Source organism: Phaseolus vulgaris, chromosome 5 (assembly GCF_051622355.1).
Source record: "Phaseolus vulgaris cultivar YP4 chromosome 5, ASM5162235v1, whole genome shotgun sequence".
In the NCBI taxonomy this organism is placed as follows: Eukaryota; Viridiplantae; Streptophyta; class Magnoliopsida; order Fabales; family Fabaceae; genus Phaseolus; species Phaseolus vulgaris.
This window is the reverse complement of record NC_143502.1, coordinates 40,376,792-40,399,680: the sequence shown is the minus strand read 5'-3', so window position 1 is coordinate 40,399,680 and position 22,889 is coordinate 40,376,792. Positions and strand designations below refer to the sequence as shown.

The 22,889-nt window shown below is 31.4% G+C and overlaps 3 protein-coding genes and 3 non-coding genes across 7 annotated transcripts; 1 reads left to right on the top strand and 5 right to left on the bottom strand.

The window, feature by feature from the left end:
* Positions 1-2,058: 2,058 nt before the first annotated feature.
* On the bottom strand, positions 2,059-2,175 carry LOC150027639 (U5 spliceosomal RNA). Its single transcript, XR_016521288.1, has one exon. It is a non-coding gene; the product is annotated as a U5 spliceosomal RNA (small nuclear RNA).
* An 847-nt stretch (positions 2,176-3,022) lies between these two features.
* Positions 3,023-3,175, bottom strand: LOC137836247 (U4 spliceosomal RNA). Its single transcript, XR_011085226.2, has one exon. It is a non-coding gene; the product is annotated as a U4 spliceosomal RNA (small nuclear RNA).
* Positions 3,176-4,357: 1,182 nt separating this feature from the next.
* LOC137836250 (U5 spliceosomal RNA) lies at positions 4,358-4,474 on the bottom strand. The gene has a single exon (XR_011085229.2). It is a non-coding gene; the product is annotated as a U5 spliceosomal RNA (small nuclear RNA).
* Positions 4,475-7,521: 3,047 nt separating this feature from the next.
* OEP16-1 (outer plastid envelope protein 16-1) lies at positions 7,522-10,371 on the top strand. 2 transcript variants are annotated; one of them, XM_068620197.2, is made up of 6 exons: positions 7,522-8,069; positions 8,153-8,204; positions 8,422-8,453; positions 8,764-8,797; positions 8,890-8,957; positions 10,116-10,371. In XM_068620197.2, exons 1-6 carry the CDS (start codon positions 7,965-7,967, stop codon positions 10,254-10,256), a joined length of 432 nt encoding a protein of 143 aa, XP_068476298.1. In that variant the 5' UTR covers positions 7,522-7,964; the 3' UTR covers positions 10,257-10,371. The 2 variants fall into 2 exon arrangements, with proteins under 2 accessions (XP_068476298.1, XP_090159029.1); XM_090302903.1 differs by having other exon boundaries at positions 7,673-8,069; positions 8,384-8,453.
* Positions 10,372-12,963: 2,592 nt separating this feature from the next.
* Positions 12,964-16,000, bottom strand: LOC137817001 (Tetratricopeptide repeat (TPR)-like superfamily protein). The gene is made up of 2 exons (XM_068620196.2): positions 15,547-16,000; positions 12,964-15,376 (listed from the first exon to the last, which is right to left on the bottom strand). The coding sequence occupies exons 1-2, from the start codon at positions 15,832-15,834 to the stop codon at positions 14,126-14,128; spliced, it is 1,539 nt and encodes a 512-aa protein (XP_068476297.2). The 5' UTR covers positions 15,835-16,000; the 3' UTR covers positions 12,964-14,125.
* A 583-nt stretch (positions 16,001-16,583) lies between these two features.
* On the bottom strand, positions 16,584-21,390 carry LOC137817027 (uncharacterized). Its single transcript, XM_068620237.2, has 6 exons — positions 21,038-21,390; positions 20,455-20,536; positions 20,062-20,301; positions 19,268-19,341; positions 17,728-19,144; positions 16,584-17,540 (listed from the first exon to the last, which is right to left on the bottom strand). The coding sequence occupies exons 3-6, from the start codon at positions 20,210-20,212 to the stop codon at positions 16,906-16,908; spliced, it is 2,277 nt and encodes a 758-aa protein (XP_068476338.2). The 5' UTR covers positions 20,213-20,301; positions 20,455-20,536; positions 21,038-21,390; the 3' UTR covers positions 16,584-16,905.
* Positions 21,391-22,889: the final 1,499 nt, after the last annotated feature.

Genomic DNA, 22,889 nt, shown 5'->3' with positions numbered 1-22,889 from the left:
TCTATTCAATAAAAATTTACTTTTTCTTTTCTTTTCAATTCTTGGTTTCTAATAGAATATGATTTTCAACTAGTGTTCCAAGTACTTACTCTCATGGATCTTCTAATGTTCCAAGTACCTACTCTCATGGATTTTCGGTGATATGCATAAAATGTGTTCTCTGCCACAATGAGAAAATGTATTTGACAAGAGTAATTTGGATGAGTTATTACGAAAATGGATAAAAAAAATATAGTTTAATTCTAATATAAATAAGTCGTAATAACATCACACAACTATATGGAGTTAATATTTAATTGAAGTCGTAGATGATTCTTAACTTTGACTGAATTTTTTTTGTATAATTAAAAATCCCCATAAAATAAACACCTAACAATAAATATATGAATAGTGCTTAAAAATCATTAATACTGATGAAATTTAATTTATTGGAAGAGTGAGAGAAAAAAAAGAAAATTGAGAAAGCTACAACAAAAGTGAAAGTAGAACTTACGTACGTAGATCCAATCTTTTATTGTCGTTGTTAGACCGATGCCACCATTGTCCTCGTATTTTCATAATCTTTCAATTCTAATCAAATAATGAAAAGGTTAAGAGTTGAAGAGAGTGAATCAAACCACCTCTTTGGCTTTTCCATTGTTGTTCTTAGTCCTTCAAAGATCAATGTCTTACTTAAATGGACAAATGATGCAGATTGAGAACTACTATGGAGTCCCAACAAGCCTTATGACCTCATATGTTCCGTGCTTCCTATAACTTAGATGGGTCCTAGGAACTTCAATGTCTCATTATAATATTATTAGTAACTTGCTTTAAGATTTGATTCACCATCTAAGAAATTTTTATCAAACAAAATTAAAAGTTAAAGTCTTGGAAATCCTACCACTTCAATTAAATATTAATTAAAATCATTTTAATTTTACGTGACTTTAATCTCGCACCACTTTAATGTTTAACTAAAATCATATTTTTCTTACACAATTTCATCATCTCTTTAAAAGTAAAATTATTTCAACTTGACATGATTTGAATATGATGACAAGTCTATATTTAAAATATTATTTTTATCAATTTCTGTAATAACTCACTCAAATTATCCCATAAACTTCCTACTGCAGTGCTATTTTTAAGAACATTGCAAAAAAAAAAGTTATCAGAAGAACAAAAATAATCCATTAGTAGTTAGAAAAACAAATATTTGGTTATCCACACTGCTTTCACTCAAATTAAAAATAAAAAATAAAAATACAATACTAATATATCAAAATATTATCTATGATTAAATATATAAAAATGCTTTAATCTATACCTATATATAAAGGAGATTCCCCTATTAACTGCTCTTAATTTTTTTCCTATTTTATCCTTATATTAATATTTAATTTTATTATTGTATTATGGTCATTGTGTCATTTCTTATTCCTCTTATAATATTTTGTGGACCACTTTAGCACGAGAGTGGAGATTTGTTACGGTACTCTTTATTTAAACTGATATTCTCTTTTATTAAAATTGTAGAATTTTAAAATTGAGTTAAGAAACGGATTTTATGATTCTCCACTACACATAATCCACGTATCCTACTTCCCACTTTCTCTCTCATATATAGGTACCTACTCCCCACTTTCTCTCTCATATATAGGTACCTACTCCCCACTTTCTCTCTCCACTACACATAACACATTCTTTTTTTACCATACTTCTCACTTTCTTTTCTCTCTTTGCCATATGTAACTTTTAATTACCGCTCTCCACTATTTTATTAACCTACTCTTTAATAATATACTCTTTAACTTCTCATTTTAATGTTATTAAGAGAAATTGTTTTTGAAGAATAAAAAAATACTAAAGAAAGAGAAATAAAAAATGCGGATACACAGCCCGCTAGTATGAATAATGTTTTATCATTAATAAACATTTATTAATTAAAAACTTAATGGGGTTAGAATAATAATATATTTTCTAAAAGAGAAAAAATTCAATTTTATAAAAAAAATACGACAAAAAATTTAAAGAGTCCTTTAAAAGAAACTCATTCAAAAATTTAACTATAAATGTAGAGTCCTTTAAAAGAAACTCATTCAAAAATAGGCGTATGTCACTCAATGTAACAAACACACGGTATTCTTTAGTAAAAGGCGAAAGAATAATTCGCTATGTGTTTATCACATGACTCCGTGAAATCAACTACATACCATATGATATTATGATCATACATTTGTTCATACAATATCTTATACAATGTGGACTTTGGTTAAAAATGTAAATTTAGTCATTTTATAAATCAATTTTGTTCTATTTCAGTTATTTGATATCATCTAATTTTTATTTAATGTAAACTTTTTTGAAGTAAATCAAATATTATTATTGAGTTTGGATTAAATTTTCAGTTTTCATTAATATAAATTCACAAAACATTTTTTATAAAAATATTATTAAATATTGAAGCATTAATAAACATAAAAAAAATGTTATATACTTTTTGCATAATAGTTACAATGTAATTTTAACTTTTTCTCACAAATATAATTTTAATTTTATAGTAGAAGATTATAAAGTGAAATTGTCCTCGTGTTACAATATCTAGTGCAATAAAGATACTATATGGAGACCTTCATGAGACTCTATTAAACTTACATAATTTACTAGTATGGAGAGTCAAACTTCAAAAATAGTATGGAGAGTCAAACTTCAAAAATTTAATATTATAAAAGGATAATAATACTTTAACACACAGTTTTGGAGTGCCAAAAGGAATATTTTTCATTATGAAATGTATTTGCAACATTATTTCAATACACTACAAATTACGTGTACAATTGATCCCATGAAACTCTATGACCAAACTTAAAAAAAAATTTAATATAATGTATTGTCAAGTTTGAAGATTATTTAAACAAACACTAAATCCTATAAAATCTATTAACATATTTATAAACTCTAATATTATGAAATTTCTAGTTTTAAAATTATCTTGGGAACCTCTACAAAACTAATAAACCTTTTTAACTAACAATTATAGGGCTTAACTCCAAAAATGAAGCCCTTCCAGAAATTCTCAAAGGCCTAAGATAGACTTAGGGCAAAGAGGGGGTTTGGAAATAGTTTTCAACCAGCAATAGACGCGCCTCGGTTAGAACCTCACTAGCTGCGTCATTGCCCCAAGCGCAAAGATGCTCATCTCTGGAGTCTGTCAAGTTGTTTTATAACAATTTATGTCATTCTCATCAATTTTTGTAATTGATGTGGGACTTAAGTTCCAGAGGCTTACTTGGAATGTGACTGCCACAACAACATTTATCCCTTCTTTTTCACTTTTTTAAGTTTTTGTCACTTATCAAATCCCCATAAACTACTGTTCAAGATATTTGAATGTTTTTTCAATATTAAAAAACACAAGCAAATCATAGTTGTCCTTCATAACAGTTAATTCTTAATTAGTATCACTTGCGTATACACACTTAATCAACCTATTCAGGAGAGACTGAAAACATGAACTTGAAATGAAATATCTATTCATGTTACGACTGAATAACATAAACTTGACACATGTCTTCTTCTGAATTACTAAAGAAAAATTAAAAACATGAAACACCCACAAAACAATTTTAGTTTTGAAATGCAGGTTACTTCTTTGTTGTTATAGTACTTTTACTATTGGTTTTTCTGGACTACAATTTTTTGGAAGGTTCCTTTTCAGTTTACAATAAAGTAATGTACTCAATGCATCATGAAGTAAAGCTTTAACAATTAGAAGCATAGAAAACATGCAGAGGTGTACACTTTTTGATGATGAAACCTGAGACAATCAATAATGGATAGTCATAAGGTTTTCAAATAGTTTTATAATATAATCAAGGGCAAAGGCAAGAGTGCATGAGGTTTTCAGATTTTTCTCTTTGTTGAAGGACAGTGACATTCATTTTACAAACGTATATTGCTCAAAGAAATATAGGAAAAGAACATTTCTGATCAAACACACAGAAACTAACAAGAGTTAAGTTCAGCCAAAAAAAGTTTATTACATGGGAAATACTTTAGAAGTTTTGTAGAGAAATCTATTTATAAATAGATGAACTTTCATGATCTTCTATAGTGTACATAAAATGTATTTTCTGCCAGTAAGAAAAGTTATAAGAGAAATTTGGAGAAATCATTCAAATTAAAAATAAAAAAACAAAATTAAACCACTAACATATCAAAATATCACCCTATACTTAACTATTAAGCATGTAAATATGATTAATATGAGTGAGATATCCTCTCCACCTACTTATTATACATTCTTAAATTCAAATCCCTCACATATTAGAGAAAGCAAAAATTTAACTATAAGCAAAAATTTAACTATAGATGGAGAGTTCCTCTAAAAGAACTCATTCAAAAATAGGCGTATGTCACTTAAAGTAATAAACACACGGTATTCTTTAGTAAAAGGCGAAAGAATAATTCGCTATGTGTTTATCACATGACTCCGTGAAATTAACTACATGCCATTTGATATTATATTATGATCATACAATTGTTCATACAATATCATACTCGATGTGGACTTTGGTAAGAACTGTAAACTTAGTCATTTTATAAATCAATTTTGTTCGATTGCACTTATTTGATATGATTTGATATGATTTAATTTTCATTTAATGTAAACTTTCAAGTAAATCAAATATTTTGTTTTTGAGTTTGGATTAATTTTTCAGTTTCCATTAATATAAAGTTACAAAACATTTTTTATAAAGATATTATTAAATATTTTATAATGAAACATTATCAAACAGAAAAATATGTTATAATTTTTTTCATAATAGTTACAATGTAATTTTAACTTTTCTTCACAAATATAGTTTTATAATAAAATATTATAAAGTGAAATTGTCATACAATACTATAGGTACTATAAGTAACCTTCATGAAACTCCAAATTTACATAATTTAATACTAACAGAAATACAGTCAGTGATCGATCTAATTCACATTTTTTATTTTTCTATTATTATACATCTATTCGTATTTATTCAAATAAATTTTATAATTATTAATTTTTAAAAATATATAGAACTATTATATTGGTTGTGTTTTTATTAATATAATTTTTTTGTAATAAAAATAAATTTTATCAAAATATTTAAAAATACAAATACACATAAATTTTTAAAATAAAATATTATAATATAATTATATAATTAATTTTAATAATAAAAATATAGATATAGTATCGATAAAAAAAAAACGTGCCTCTGAGAACAAGATTAATGTATTAACATTAATACCGACATATTACAATATGTATAATTATGAATGATAAATATGTATAATTATGAATGATATTTCACCATATCGAAATGTTATATACTAATACAGGCAATTGCATAAACATTAAACATTAAATCATTGCCGATTTAATATGATACATATGCTGATAAATATAAATATACATATGCTATAGGCACATAAAATATTTTATTTTTTATAAATATGGTTACATAAAAGATATATATACACATATATTGTTTTAAATTTTCTTAAAAAATTGCATAACAGATACACAAATATATAAAACATAAAATACTAATAAACTTACTTATCATTTGTCTACTTAAACTCTAATTTATAAATTTATACATTTTTACATATTTTGTAATATTTATTTGAATAAGATTATTCAATTTCCAAATTTAGTGTTTATTTCAGGTTTTTAGAAAATAATGAAGATAACTGGGCTAAAGCGAGTCCATTCTCGCTTGAGCGAGAATCTTCCAGAAGCATTGGACAAAATCGACATTTTGCTCTCTCGAGCGGGATAACGCCAGAGACATTGATTTTTTATGTTTTATTTGCCCAAATGAGCCCATCAACGCAAAAAGATTTCATCAAGAAGTCAGTTAACCCTAGCAAATTAGATTAAATAAGGGACTTGAGGCTCAACCCTAGTGTGCAAGATTGAGAGGAAAACACCATTGGATGACTTGTAACCAAATTGGGAGGATAAAAGGTGTTAGAAGATGTGTGACTAATTTTACCTTGTGAATTTGGGAGTAATTTGTTCAAACTCTTGTGTATTGAGGTGATATTTGAATATAATATTATGTTCTTGATTGATTATTGATATTGCTGTTTTGTTTCTAATTCTTGATCTAAAATCTAAAATTTGACTGAAAAATATTTTTATGGTTTTAACCTAAACAATAATACTTAATATATTTGAGTGTTAGGAATAGACTTGAAATCTTAATTGCTATCAACTTTTGAGTTGGATGATTATAAATTGTTATTATAAATATGCGAAGAATAGATATTTAGGAAGCATCTTAATAATTTTATATGTGAGAAATCTATATAAATGAATTTTATACGAGCATCCATATCAATCAAAGGACATAATGTTAACATGCTAATCAAAATACATAAAAGTGAGAAAGATGAAACTCAATCCCTATTTTACCAACTTAAGCAACAAATCCTTTGTCTTATTTTTTAATTAATCATTGTCATCACAACAAATTCCAACAAACTATTTTGTGTTTTATATTTAGCGAATCTCTTACTCGAATATTCAACTGTTCAATATGGAGACACATTATTATTTATGACAATGCGGTGCACTTGCCGTAAAAAGTCACAATTTTTTTATGTTGTTGGTTGCCGGAGAACAATTTGATTTTTAGAATATAATTTTCTTAATATTGTGAATATTTTAATTTGTTTTTATTTTTTAATTATTGTGTTTATATTTGTTATTGTTTTTATTTTGTTTTAAAATAGATTTTTTTATTGTTTTTAATTCTTATTTTGAATTTATTTGTTTCTATTTTTTTTAAGATTTATTCTGTTTTATTTATTTATTTATTTAGTTTCAGATTCTTGAATTTATTTACTTTTATTTTTAGTCTCTTGAATTATATTAGTACAGGCAATTACATAAACATTAAACATTAAATCATTGCTGATAGCTATTCTTTAATATGATACATATGCTGATAAGTATAAATATACTTATGATATATACATATAAAATATTTTATTTTTATAAATATTGTTACATTAAAGATATATATATATATATATACATATATTGTTTTAAATTTTCTTAAAAAAATCATAAAAAATACACACACAAATATATAAAACATAAAAATATTAATAAAATTATACTTATTTCATTTGTCTGCTTAATATAATTGTGATACTTTCCGTCCGGTTATGTTCACACAGTTATCAGAGAGAGATTTCAAGAATATAAAAAATAAAAACTGCTATGTAAATTAATTTGAAAGTTGCTTTAATAGTGATAAACAAATAGGAATAATAAACTACGTAAATCAAATTTGAAAAATTATTCAACAGTAACAAATAAATACAAATAATAAATTACGTAAATAAAATTTAAAAACTACTTAAAAAAATATAAAATGACTAAATAGTTCTTTTAATAATTTTGAAATGAATATATTAAATGGTTAAAATGAAAAAAGTGAGAATTGTTGACCTATAAAGTTTTGTTCTCGAAACGGTTAATTCATACAATTGTGATACTTTTACAATTATGAAGATACTTCTCGGCCATCTTCACACATTCAGGAATCGGAGAAAGATTCTGAAAATTAAAAAAATGAAAAACAAAAAACAGACTTAAAAACTCTTATAATTATTTAATGAACAAGAAGTAGGTGAAGTACTCAAATCGAGAAATCAATAATAAATTTTAACTGCAGAGATAAGCTTCAAGATGGAACACATACTTTTTGGCGTGAGCTTAATTTGAAGCTATTTTTCTTCGTCACTTTTCTTCCATTCATTCAATAAAAAACTTGAAAAGAAAAAAAAGGTTTGAAGTGATAGGATACTTGAGTAGGAGGCAATGAAGTGACAGTTGAATCTGCACTCTATCTGTGTTTCTGTCTATGCATGTGAATTGAATGAACCCAAACCAGAAAAATTTGAGAGAAGAGTTAGAGTGAAAGATGGCATGGGTGAAGGTTTCAGGGTCTCCTAGGGTTGATGTAGCCATTGACATGGGCAATCCATTTCTCAATCTCACTGTTGATGCTTTCCTCAGGATCGGAACCGTAATTTTCTCTTCCTTTTCTCTTTCTTTTCTTACCTAATTAATTAATTAATTAATTCGCTATTTATTTATTTTGTATTCCAGATCGCAGCCACACGCTCAGGGGTTGAAGATACCTATCATATTATCCAAAAGAGTATGTAACTTTTTTTTTTCTCTATCTATAATCACGGTTTTAGTTTTTTCCTTGTTGAATTTGGATTATGGTTATACACCCATGGCAATTTCGTATTTTACTTTGCTTCTTCCGCTGCATCGCTTCAGAGTTCCTACTTCTTTAGTTTTGAATTATTATTGTTATTTTCGTCTGTGAAGAAGGCCTCTGTGAGACTAATTCAACATGTCTGTTCCAGGGAATATCTCAAGTCATGATTTTGAGAAAACGGTAAGTTCACGATTTAACGTTGTCATTCGCTATCAGTTTTTTTTTTTGGTGAAATTGATGTTTTCACATGTGTAGACATTCAGTCCAATTTCACTGTGTAGATTAGTATATTGTTGTCAAATTGGATTCTCTTCTCCCAAAACTTTCAATCGTGCTATCAATCTTGTGCATCTTCTTTCAAAATATAGTGTTGGACGAGTAGTCCTTGCGGAAAATGATAAGTGGGGTAACCTCCCAAAGGGTACCTGGGAAACCTATTCAATAGACATTTTTCATTCCCTGCTCACGAGGTGTCGTTGTTTTGTTGCAGTTGAAGAAGATGTGTAAAGAAGGTGTATATTGGGGTAAGACTTGGGTTGCAAGGTCTATGTAATTGGGTACATTCATTTTGGAAAAGCAATAGCTCCATTTGATGCACTTTTTTTTATGCTTACAGGAACTGTAGCTGGCCTTTATGTTGGAACCGAATATGGGGTAGAGAGAATCCGTGGCACTAGAGACTGGGTAACTCTCTCCACACCATTGTTCAACTTCCCATGTACAGCAGTCTAATTTCACAGTTTAAATAGACCTGTTAAGATTTTAGACCCCATGCTAGGAGTTACACATTTTTTTCATGCGGTTGCCTTGAGCATGATGGCAAGGAATTTGATAACAAAATTTCGACTTTTATTAACAATAGCAAGCAGCATGTTTGGCTCTCAATAAATCTAGTACTATACTCTGGGTATTGTATTAGATTTAGAAAAATACCCACTTCGGTATAGCTTGAGTGGCTGGAAATTTACAATATATAGAGATTATGTTTAGCTAAGCTTTTCAGTAAAAACTTCTGGCAAGTTAAAATTAACTTTTAGATAAGTTGTGGCAAAGACTACTGTGGACAATCTCATTATGTGGTTTATGATGAACTAATTATATCTATCATTAGATTCATCTGATCTTTTTGTTTGCATCCTATACCACCTGCACTGAATCTCTCCCCTATCCCTGTCTCTCTTTTCCTCACAACCAGAAAACTTTTCATCTCCCTTTTTCTGACCTCTTCCTCTTCCTCTTCCCCCATTGAGCCCACATCCACCCTGTTCTTTAGAAAATCCATCACCCACAACTCTGCAACCAACTTCTTTCACGCTATGCACATACGCATCCTGACCTCTTCTCAACCTTCTCTCACAATATATTCTATATTTTCAAGTTTCCATTTTGTCGGTTTCTTGTACAGATTACATAAATTCCAAGGGATAAATTAGTGGAAGAAGAGGGAAGAATTGTTGCCCCTAGAAATCGCTTCTGGCAGTAGCAAATGGTGGTCGGAAGAATTGTTGGGAAGGGAACGGTGAAGAAGTAGAAAGACACGATTTAATGGGAGAAGTAGGATATGTGTTGAGATTTTAAATAATCTAATGCTAAATAATAGTGGTACACTGTAGCCTTCACCATAAATTATTTATAAAAGTTCCCTCTTTTACTTTAGCTTTTCCCAAAGTTGACTTAGTTCAGAATTAAACATAACAATTTAAAAAAGGAATTTGTGAAAATTGGAAGTCAAAGGGATTTTAACTTTTTGATTTAGATGTGCTCCATTGTTCAATTGCAATTTATTTTTTTACTTAATTTCTTACTGAAACACTTCTTTGACTTGGATTGGATGTACTGCAGAAGAATGCCATGATTGGGGGGGCAGTAACCGGGGCCCTGGTATCTGCAGTCAGTAACAACAAGAAAGACAAGATTGCGATAGATGCCATTACGGGGGCAGCAATTGCTACTGCTGCAGAGTTCATAAATTACCTTACCTGAATGAATGAAAATGGATGTGTTACTAGTTTTCTAGCATGTTTTGGAAGGGATAGCACACTGTCTTTTTTTGTCATCTGTAACAGTTCGATCTTGATATTGATGCAGTTATTTCTAAGATGTGTTATTTATTTACTTAGCTTTCAGTTAAACCTATGTTTTGATCTTATATCGGTCAATTACTTGTTCTGCATGGTAATAGCTTGCCTCGTGCAGTTGTGTCAATGCATGTTCAGTTGGACTTAGTCTTTGGGTTTGAAAATAATGAAGGTTTCAGGATGACGAGGTTTTCAAATTTAACCCTTTTATGCTGACCGGTGAATCAAATTCGTGTATGCTTAAAAACAGCAGTTGCAGTTATAGACAATTTTGGTACGAAGTTCTTCAGTTTCCAATGTGAAAGGGAAGGCACGTCAATCTATCAAATTGAGGTATATTTAAGATCAAAGAAGAAAATTTTCTGAGTGTAATACAGTTTCCAATTTATCCTTTGAAGATAATCAGTAAAAAATGTATTGATTATGAGGGAATCTAACTGTAATCAGCAGCTACAAAATGAATTATAACATGCATTGAAACATAGAGCACAACAGTCTCGCCTCAGTCTCAAGTGTTATTATAAAACTTCAAATTTCTCAAGTGTTTATACGTAAGTCAAACTAAGTTCCGTCAAAACTTGACAAAAAAAATGCCGTGGAAGAAGGAAAATTGAGAGATTTTCTCATGCATGATTGGGTAGTTGTATAAATTACCGTAACGCGTATTTTTATGAAACCCCAACGCTTAACAAGGAGTGAGTTTCTTCCACAGATATGATGTTGGACCTGTCAAACTTTCACCCAAACACAGGTACAAACAGAGTTTGAAACTCCAGATAATACACATAAATATAGGTGGCTTGAGAAAAGTCTTCGTATTTATTATTCATGTTAATTATTACAAGTATTATTTGTGTTTTTTTATTTTCATGGATAATATTATTGTTTGTTTGCTGTTATAATTTTCTATATATTTTTTTTTTATCTAACACTTTATTTAACTAGTCCTAGCTATTACATCATTTGAATATGACCCTTTTTATGGGTACTTTGTGTTGCTCTTAGGAACAAACAACATTGATATGATTGGAATGTTAAGAGAAATCCTTAACTATCAGGCAGAAAGGAACTCATGGTTTGAGCTCGACAATCAAGTAATGCTATCTCAGCATCCAAAGCAGTTCCACCATCTTGTACATATTTGCAAGTTGAAACCGATGGACATCTCAAGAATGGCACCTGCCAGCCTTCATGAATTTTTGTTGTGGCCTTATCTGTGGTTAGCTGGGGTTTCAACGCATCAGAAAAGACCCGATGTTCGTGTTGGTATCTGCATCTCATTGCAATTGCTGCTCCAGTATTTGCAGGCGTTTACTGCATTGCCAATCCTCTATAGCTTATGGATATTTTGTTTATATCAACATATTTTCGTCCTTTGCAGATCAGGGATAAATACCCTAAACCCTAAAGCCAACAATATCCCTAAATATAATTTAGAGTAATCAATATTGAAAAAAAACACAAGTGTAGTTGAAAAATTGAGAGTATTTTTTACTAAATTTGTATAATTGAGTATTTCAGAATCAGCCTGTCATACCTTAAAAGACTATCATTTTGGAATAGAGAGAGTATAATTTTCCTAATTGGATATCACAACTTTATAACATGAATATATGGCACATTTTTTAAATAAGAACTTTGACATGGCAGAAATAGAGTTGTACAGATTGTCACAATAAGAACCACGCTACTATGAGATTATAGAAAAGCTAAAACTAATTTCTGACCTTCTCAGACAGATAAGTATATCCCTACCAGGTTACGAGGCCAAGAAATGGAGATGCAGAAGCCAGATACCTACCAGACTTAGGAAGCTTCATAACACACAGAATTCCCTCAAGCAATTTTTGTGGATTGTTGGCACCTTGAATTCAAATCCACCATACTGCCTACTTCTCAAACCTAAAAGCATAAACCATAAGTCACAAAAATAAAATGCAGAAGGCAATATGCACTGTATGTCACTGGGAAATATTTTATAACTACGTGTACACCCATACAATGTGTATACTAATGATTTGATTATAGTTGAAGGTTAAGAGGATATATATAAGATAGTGAACCTATCACTTTTAAATGTGAGTTGAAATGAAAATGATCACATAGAAAGGAGGGAAAGATAAATAAGAGAATTGAGAGATAATTTTTTTTAAGTATTTGAATGAAAGAAAGAGGTTATTTCAACCAAAATATATCACCTACCTAAGCCAAAATGCTAAAATGGCAAAATAATTCTGATGAAACTCATGAAAGTACTTCATGCTAAGCATCAAATAGGTTATCACAGTCATCAACAGTACACAATAATTTGGAAGTTAAGGGTTGAGATTTACTCATGCAGTTAGTTGATTAATTAGGCACATATCATTACTATAAATAAAAGCATCTTGTAATCTTTCAATATCCTTTTCATATCAACTAGTATCATGAGTTATTTCTTTGGAACACCCCTTTAGTTCTTGAACTATATGATGCTTGGTCTCATCAATTAGGTGCTATTTGCATCTCTACTCAGAATTCTGATACTTTGGATTATAGCTTGAGCTCCAGATTTAATAGATAATAATAGATTTGCAAAAAGAAAAAAGAATACAAAGCAGCAGAAAAATGTATCCTGTTAAAAACACCTTAAAGGAAAATAAATAAATATATAAATAAAACTGAAAAAATATTTGTTGGCTCAAAACATCCCTACATCCACTAATACAATATAAAAATTCCAGTTGTTAGATGATGGTGAGATAGCGAATGCTAGTGTTAGCCCAGTGCTAATTGCAAGAGCTCTGGGTGGGTGTTCTTTCCATTGAAGCTTCACTCGCCACCTCCTTGGCTTGCTCACTGAGGTGGTCTACAAGCTGCCTGACTTCGCAGAAGAACTTGCTGGTTCCCGATTTGCATTGTCTCCTCCAGCTGCCGTATCTCAGGAATGCTTGGGGATGACTGTGGTAGACAGTCCCACCATATTGCCGAGATATAGAGCCGGTAAGATTAAGCTAAGAAATTTTGTAATGTGCTGCCCCTTGTACCACCTTGACCCATGGCCTAGGAGCTATCAAACATAACTTGGCAAACTACTTCGAAAATTAAATTAATTCAGATGAATGCACAATGTTATATAATTCTTAGCTTTTTTTTTTGGAATGAATCAATGCCAAATAAATTATCATGTTATCTCCAATGAAACATTCAGTTGTGCTAAATTCACCCCAACTGTAGTTTTCCATTCTTGAAAGCCACTATTAACAATCAATAAGTAGACGGAAAAGCTTGTGATGAAGGTTCTGGTTGGTTGAGGAGGTGCTGGCTTGAGAGGGTCTGTATCATGGGCAGTAGAGGATGGAGGCAGGGACCATTCAGCAGAAATAGGTCATAAAGGAATTAGAGCACGAGGGACTAGAGTTCAGGATTCACCTGCCACACCATAAGCAGAGAGGCCAGCAGCTATGGAGATTTTGGAGTGTTAACTTAAACTAGGTAAACATTTAAAAAATAGACAAAAGGAGAAATCGTTAGATGTCAAACAAATCAAAGGTGTAAAATGATGGAAACATAAGCAGTAAGAAAAAGACTAGGCAATATGCTCTATTGTATGATTAATAGATTTGGATAATAAATGAGCCTATTCAATCTCAGTATTTATCAAATCTACAGATTATACTCTCAGCATCATTAGTTGTAAAAGGAAAACAAAGTGCTTTCATGAGAAATGGTACATATTTAGTAGATAGAAAGACAACAACATACAGATAACTTGTTGAAAATTGTCATCCAAAATCAAGTTCGAAACTGCTCAGCAATTTTTAAAAGACTGTAGGTTTCAGCATCTGGTCTAGCTCCCCCAAGAATCATTCTTTTCAAAAGATTTGGATCATAAATCTTAGCTTTTACATAAGCCTTAATCAAGGTATTATATACAAAAGTATATCTACAATACTTTGCTTTATGAAATTCTTCAAACAATCTCTCAACATTTCCCACATCACCTTTTTCAGCAAAAATCTCAACAATTGAAAGAGTGGTCTCCAACCATGGGGTTGAATTTCTAACCCTCTTACTAATTGTCAAACGCAAACCCAAATCTAAGGTCTTTAAAGCTTGCTCTTGCATACCAGATCTCAAGCACCCCAGAGCAAGCTGTCGATAAGTTATGGCATTTGGTTTACACCCACTTGCTTTCATATTTTTGTACAGTGGAGCTGCTTTGTCGACAAATCCATGCTTGCAGTATATAGACATCATTGAATTGAATTGCTCTACAGATTTCAATTCTTTGGTTGATTTCATTTCTAACCAAATTTCTTCAGCTCGGTTTAACCGTCCAATTCTACCAAATGCTTCAATGGCTATCATGTAACTTTTAGATCTAACGGAGGGAAGTTCTTGAATGATGGTCCAAATTCTTTCCAGCTCCTTTTGGTTCCCCAGATACCCATACAACATAAGTAGGACATCCAATGTTGACCAGTTCTTCCCTGTAATAGACTTCTCCACAGCTTCCACATACGCTTCAGTAGCAGCATATAACCTGGCCACTGCATGAGCAATAGCCAGAATGCAGTAAGATATTTCATTTGGTTCAACCTGTGCTTCTTTCATACGACAGAAGACCTTCAACAAATTCTCAAGATTATGTTCACTGGCCTCTATTTTCATCAAAATATTGTAGGTGGACACATGTGGTGTAACTTTATCAGCCTTCATTTGGGTAAGTAACTTGGGTATCATCTTCTTGAGGCCAGGCGAGGAATGAAGAATTATGAGACGGTTGAAAACCAAATGCGAAATGGGAAACCTCAATTCCCTCATTTTCTTCATGTACTCAAGTGAAAGCCTTATGGCACTCTTATCCAAGCATGCAATCACTAGATTATTGTAGAGCAACTCATTCTGAAACTCAACCGGAATTCGGGAGAAGAGCAGCTCACCATGTGAAATCCCATGAAGCTTAACTGTAAACTCCACAAGATAAGAGTAATCCAGTTCCCTAGGCCTGTAGGGTCTCTCCCTGATCACCCATTCCATCACCTATCAATGAACACAAAACGGTAAAACCTTCATTATCTCTACTCTATCAAGTATCGACAAGCAATACCTTTTCCATTCTACAACATTTTAAAAAAAAATCAAAGATTGCTGGAGCATAAATAACCACATTCACATTGAGGGAGAAGACTGTCACTACATATATAACTGACCTGAAGGGCACGTTTGTTCATGTTGAGCCTCCTGAGACGATTAATGGAGTGAAAGACGTCACCGCCATGAACGGGGTAGCCATCTCTCATCCAACCGCGGAAAACAGAGCCAACGGATTCTCCTTTGGGGAGTCTCTCGATTCTCCGAGACAGGGAATCCTGGTTTTGTGTGGCTTGAGCACAGAACAGTCTCAAACTAACAGTGCCACAAGGTGTTCGACGTATTACCTGAACCAACCAGTTTGGTGCGAATAAGCCTTTCACACTTCGCATGCGTGTGCTTATCATCCTAACCCCAAACAATCACACAAGGGTACGCCAGTTTGGTGCTGCTACTCGTTCGAACTTGTAAGTTACGTGAAGTTTAGAAAGGCACGGGCATGTGGGCGAAGTTATCAAGAAAAACAACAGAAGAACTCAAAATGCAAAACAACATAATCTTACAGCATCTCCAATCAAAATTACCTACAAAATTGTTATTTTAATAAATATGACTTATATATATAAATAATGTTTTCCAATTTTAAACAATTTGTTAAAATAGAGGTTAATATAAAATTTATTAAAGACCAAAAAAAAGGTTAATATTTTATTAAAGACAAAATATTCTACTAGAATACAAAAAAATCATTAATTCTACTCTCACATAAAGAAATTCTAAAAGGCAATATATAACATTTAATATTATTTCCTTTGGTTGAGGTGAGAATGATAGAATGGAGAGTTTACTCACAATAATATTTTTATTATATTTAGTATTTTTATCAAGTTAAAAATATATTCTCAAATAGTATTTGACGATAAGATAGAAATTATTTATAAAATTGTATAATTTAATGTTATTTTATGTGAAACTGCTTAGTGTTTCACATAATCGGTTGCAACTACCTATTCGCATGAAAATGAATTATTTTCATTATTCTAATTGTATGAAATAATGAGAGCAGTGATGACAAAAGTGATCGAGAATAAGTTTTGTTTGAAAATAGTAGTGTTTCTACAGTGATCCAGTGCAAGGAAATGAAATCTCCAAGGTGTAAGCAAAAACACTTCACTCATATATGTTATTTACATGAAAATCAATCACGCCATTCACCAAAATCCACGAGGAATTTACATGACATATACCAGACAATCTTATTGATAAGTTAATATACATATGAATCTTATTCGCAGGAAAAATCGACATGGATGGAGCTGAAATGCACTGGAATCTATATTCCACGGCCTATTATTGCTAATGAAAAGCTTGTGGCTGTCCCTTTTGTCATCTTCATCTTCCTCTTCTACAATCAACACAATCCAAAATGCTAGGAGAATTTCCTGAACAAAACCATGGTGTAACTAATCAAGCACACTTCATGAGAACATGAATTCATCTAACAAATCATCCATTATCATCTCTTCTAGTTCAAGTCCTACATACTCCTCTTCCTCTTGAAGGATCATCCACCCTCTTCCTTTTGCCAAATCACGACCCACAACATCATCTAATGTCTGATCTAGCTCAGGTCTCAAGGTCATGTATGAATTAACACTACTCCACACTTCATTCAGAAGATACCGCCCTTTAGGCATTGGATGGAGGCGGGGGTTGAAGGAGAATGGTCTTGGGAAGTAGGTTGGTGATCTTCCATAAATTTCGAGCAGCACCTCGTTCACTAAGTTAAAAATGAGTTGGTGATCATAAGGGTTCATCGTCTCTTCTTCAGAGGGTTCAATTTCATGGCTCAAACTCTCATCCAAATCTTTGAACAAGGAGGGCTTTAGTGGCTGGTCTATTGTGTATCGCATCTGAGTGTGCTCATTTCCCAAGAATCCTGAATATTCAAGAACTTTTTTCACATATTTGAAATTGGAAGGGTAATCTGTATCTTCAGCTGTCACTACACTAGCATTTCTGTTGGATGAAGAGTCTGGCCATACACTTCCTTTGTCTGATAAATCAGTTTCCAATTCTTCCAATGTAGAGACTCGGGTATACAATTCTGTGCCTGAAACGATAATGGCCAAAACAATCAGCAATTAGTCAATTACCTCTGTTGTAGTTCATATCACAAACATTAAGAGGTGGAAAAGTGACTGCAATATTTCATCCAATATTTTTGTTTTACTTTGAATAAAAAATCATTTCATGACATCTCAAAGAAGTACTTAGTCCCATGTATATAAGTTTGGTACCTTCTGCACGGCTGGTTATATTGTCCTCGGAGCTAGTTTCAAGAGTTGGCGTCACCTCCTTGCTCAGATAGGCAGTCATATTACTCATTTCCTCTTTTTCTTGGGTAAAACATCCATCCCTCACTGCTGGCTCATCCATGTCCTCCTTTTGGTCATAGGTAACTTCATCAATTTTCTCCAAAATCTTATCTGTTTCCACAATTTCAGCCTCTTTAAAGTTATCAAGTGATTTGTCCATCTTTAAAGGAAGACTCACTGATTTTCTGTGAACACGATCATAAGTTTCCTCGGTCCCTAAATCATTTGTATTAAAAAGTGCCTCTTGTACAATGAAGCCTAAAGTCTCGAGATTAGGCATAGAGAAATTGCTTCTTGAAAACTTGGGAACATGAGCACTCTTGTGGATCTTATCCTCGTGTGTCAATTTTAAGCTTTTAGACTTTGAGCTTTGCCACTTAGCTTCTTTGCTGAAGCTTTTCTCGAACAACTGAGTATATCTATCCAATGATTCATTCAGAGAAGATGTTCTCCGCATGAGCCGGGCATCATGTTTGTTGGAATCATAATCAGAAGCTTTAGTTTCATTTGAGCTTTTGCTCCTTTTGTATTCTTGAACCACGCCATCTTCCAAAGTTCGTGTGATCTCTTCGTCATTATTGATGATCCTATATTCAGGTGAAGCTCTGTGGTGGATAGCTTCAGCAGAAGTTTGGTAACTACTTTTTCTGAATTCCACAAGAGCATGTTTTATCTTCTGTTTTATAGCTTTGAATTGATGAAGAACCAATTGATTCCACCCTCTGTGATTTGATTCCTGAGAAGACTTTGAAGAAATGATTGCTTTTTGTTTCATGGCACTATCCAGACCAAGATCACTCACTAAAGTTAGTGGCTTCTCATAAGAAACATCTTTCTTCACACTGGACACGGACATGTTTGATTCTTGGGTACCCGCAAAAAAAAATTCTCCCTTTGGATAAATTTCATTTTGCTTGTGTTTTAAGGACCTAGAGCTAATGTTCCTCATCTGTGAAGTTGAGGCTAAAGGAAATGACCCACATTTTGTCAATCTTGCTTTGGTTTGGGAAGGTTGATGGAGTTTTTTCCCACTAAAGTCCATGTCCCGTAGAAATTTAAGTAATAAATCCTTCTCCACCCTAAGAAACTCAAAAACATCAGAATGTTTCTCAAAATTGTAGGAACTGTCCGTAGGCTTATGGTCAAGGGAAGCTTCTGTTGTCTTGCCATCCTTTTCCAGATGAAGCGCATACTCACTACTGTCTTGGTTTTTCCTCGAGTAGGCTTTGTTGCCTTTGGAGTTTTCTTTGTCAAACTTTTTACCAGTTCGTGCTTCCTTTTGGCGATATTTGGGAGAACTTTTGTCTGCAGCATGCAATTTTTCGCTATGTTGCCTGACCTGATATTTATACAAGACATAATTACTATGTTATATACAAATATATCCATGTTAAATAGGAGACCAATCTATAATTGTTTGTGGCCACCTCCTTAAACTGAGAGCATGAAGTTTTCAACTTACCAGGAGGGGTTCTGCTTCTGAAACTCCATCTTGTTGGTCTTCAAGTTGGTCATACAAAATGGATTTTCTCTTATCTGCAGTAAAGTTAAAGAGCTTGTTAAGTATGTAAAGTCATTGACAGAAGCAAAATATGGTCACAATGATTCAAGAGAGAAAAATGTCAGGTTATCTTCAAAATCAGGATTTCTAGAGCTTTGCCTTAAACAAAATTATTTTTTGGATCTGCAGATGTTATGTTATTTTTTTAGGGGAACTCGTACTCAACTATTCTTTCCTTAGTTTAATCATATCATAACAATAAGACGGGATGAATGACATATTCCCAATGATATAGTAGCAGATGTACACAGAAGGTCCCTTGTGTCTCAATTTAAGTAGTAAATTAGATTTTGTTTCGGCTTCACTTTATGTATCCACTCTGATTACATGGACTGAATTATCCCTTTTACACTTTCTCAAGTTGGTTCTTAAGGTTATGTTATTTTTTTTGCCACTATAGCCATAATATGTTTAACTTTAACCCGGACTTTTGAGAGAGTTTTGTGACACAGAAGAGAAAGACTTAGAGGAATTAATAGAAAAAGTGCATAATTACTGAGGGAGTAATGTGTAACATACCCTTATTCTGTATCTTGTACACGTTTTGATGATTCCTTTTAAGGCAAATATACAATCACAGTGGGTTCCATATTATATATTAAGCCAAATGCAATGTTTCATTTACAAATAGAAAAAGAACCAAAATTTAAGCAATGATGGGTGAGAGAAACAAGATTTGCTGTGAAATAGCTTACATGTGACATGTCTTCTCCTTTTTTGAGGAAACACCTTTTTTACGCGCCAACGATGATAATCAAGAATTTTAAGCATGCCCCACATGCATCCTGGATTATTGTCCTGAATTTGAATAGCGGTCTGGTCGGAAGAAATCACGTCCTTTCCCATTACTGCTTATCAGGGTAATCTTGTTCTCTAGTTTTTGAATCCACTCGAGTGTTAATCAATCTCTTCCACCATGCCCTGTCTCGCGGAACCTTGATTAAAAATATAAAGAAAAAGATGTTTATATCAAGGAAAGAAGCATAATTGAACACGAATCTCAATCTCATATTCACACAAGATTTTGGATTCTTTTCTACTTTCCTTAATAACCAACCACAGCAGAATAGCAGAATAGGTTCTCTAACCTTGTTCTTCAGTCTTCCACTGAATGAAGAAGAACTCCGCGTAGACGAATATCAACAACAAATAGTTCCAAAACCTGTGTTGCTGCACATCAAGAAACGGAGATTAAGAAACTGAAACCCCTCTTGACATCTAAATTAACTTTTAAGCAGAAAGGATTAAATTGATCATCAAAATTCACCAGCAGACATTCATACCCTTTGCAGCTAGTTGGCCTTATTGATAAATTATAACCATCCCCAAATTCATATATACAAACACCACAAGGACACACGCACACACATACCAAACCAAGGAGAAAACATGAAATTATGAACAGATAAAAAGGTGAAAACAATCAAAACACTAACATATCGGACTGCAACCTGGAGGTTCGTCAAATTCAATCAATTCAAACAAAACCGAAACTCATATCCATACTTTTTCATAACAATTCAAACATGTAACATAAACATGAGAAACATGCATCCAATCAATATAGAAAGAAAAAAAAAACAGAGATAGAAGAACTTGTAACGTGAGAAACACAAAGTTAACCAAAACGAAAACCTCTCTCCAAGAATGAAGGTGTAGTGAGAGTCTAACCTCTAAGGGGTGAAGAAAAGGAGAGTTGGCAGAGTTAGAGTAACGACGGCGCAAAAGGGGTGAAGCAGTTTGATCAGAATAAGGTGGCAGAAGCAGAAAAGAAGGAACAAGGACAACTAAAGTACAAGTCAACTTTGTATGTATGAATAGGTTATTATTAATATTATTATTATGGTGGGTGGCTGCTGCGAAACTTAGGAAAAAGCGAAGAAGAAGGAGCAGAGGGAGAAAAGGTTGTTAAGAAATGGAATGGAAGTGATGTTTGGAGATATAAGGAGAGAAAGTGCTTCACCACATCAAACGCGCGAAACTGGTCTTCTCTCTCACTATCACCAAACAACAAACTCTGCAATGCTTATTCTTATTCTTATCACTGCACATTTTCACACCAAATTATTTTCTTTCATCATTAAAAAAATTAAATACACCTTTCATCTTAGTTTTTTAGTTGCAAACATTATTCCTCACACCAACAATTACAAAATAAATTTTACATTGACCCAATTTACTTCACAAACTGATTCTAAATAAATCAATGAACAGAAGATAAATAAATCACTTGTCAAGATAGTGTTGTGGAAAAGAAAAAGTCAAAATAGACTTAATTTATTAGTTTTTTCATCAAGTTTAAGTTTAGCATTATTTATGTTGATTATGAAGTTAAGGAAATTTATTATTGATATTAACAATATTGTGATTTTTATAGGATTCTCTCTCACACACATTGAATTTGTATTGATTGGTTTTAATCCAGCAGTAGAATTCTTAAATGCATAGATTCAAATGAAAGGTTATGTAATAAATTTGTATTCCATTTATTTTGTTTACTACATGATTTTATTAAATGTTATTATATGTTAAATTAAAATATTCAACAAGTGAAATAATTAATTTAATATAAAGAAAATTATGGTTATTTATATAAACACAAAAAGTTAAATCAATATTTTAGTCAATTTTATTGAATATAGATTATTGTTTGCAATTTAATTTTAACTTTATGAAACATAATTAAAATAATTATTTTAAATATATTAATTAAAATTAAAAATAATTCATTTCAAATCATGTTCAAAGATATAAATTAGGATACTAATAATTATATATATATATATATTATTTATGTCTTATGTTTGAAAAATATAATATTTAACATTATGGAGAAAAAATATTTTATAAATATAATACTTAATAGTACAATAGACTTAGAAATGTATTTTATTTAATAAATATTATATAAGGTGATTTTTTATTTACGTATAGTTATATAAATGTTTCTTTAGTTCCTAACCGAACAAGTATAGAATTCATACAATATCAAGTATAATTAGACAACTCCAATTTTCTCATTGAGTTGTATATACAAATATATTATTCCATATAATTTTGGTAAATTTATAAAAGAGAAATTCCTCACTTTTTTACTTTTGTGTGTGACTATACTTAACATACTTTTCAAGTGCAATATCCATGTTATTTATTGATTCTTTATTATAAGATTAACTTTTCTCTTCATATTAGCTTCTTATAAATGTTAATACTTTATACTATTGAAGCAAAATTACATTCAATTATATTAAAATAAATGATTTTTCAATATTTCAAGAAGATGTTGTAAAAAATGCAATTAAATACAGACTCTAAACTTTAAATACATGGATAATGATTTTTATTAGAAGATCAAGAATGACAAAGAAAAAAAAAACTATAATTATATTAATTATATATTTTATTAATTTTATGATGTCAAGAATGACCAGAAATAAGTTGTTAGCTATCTTTATTTCTAAAGTAATTAAAATATAAATAATTAATTTATATATCAATTTAAAAACTAGTTTATAAATTTTTA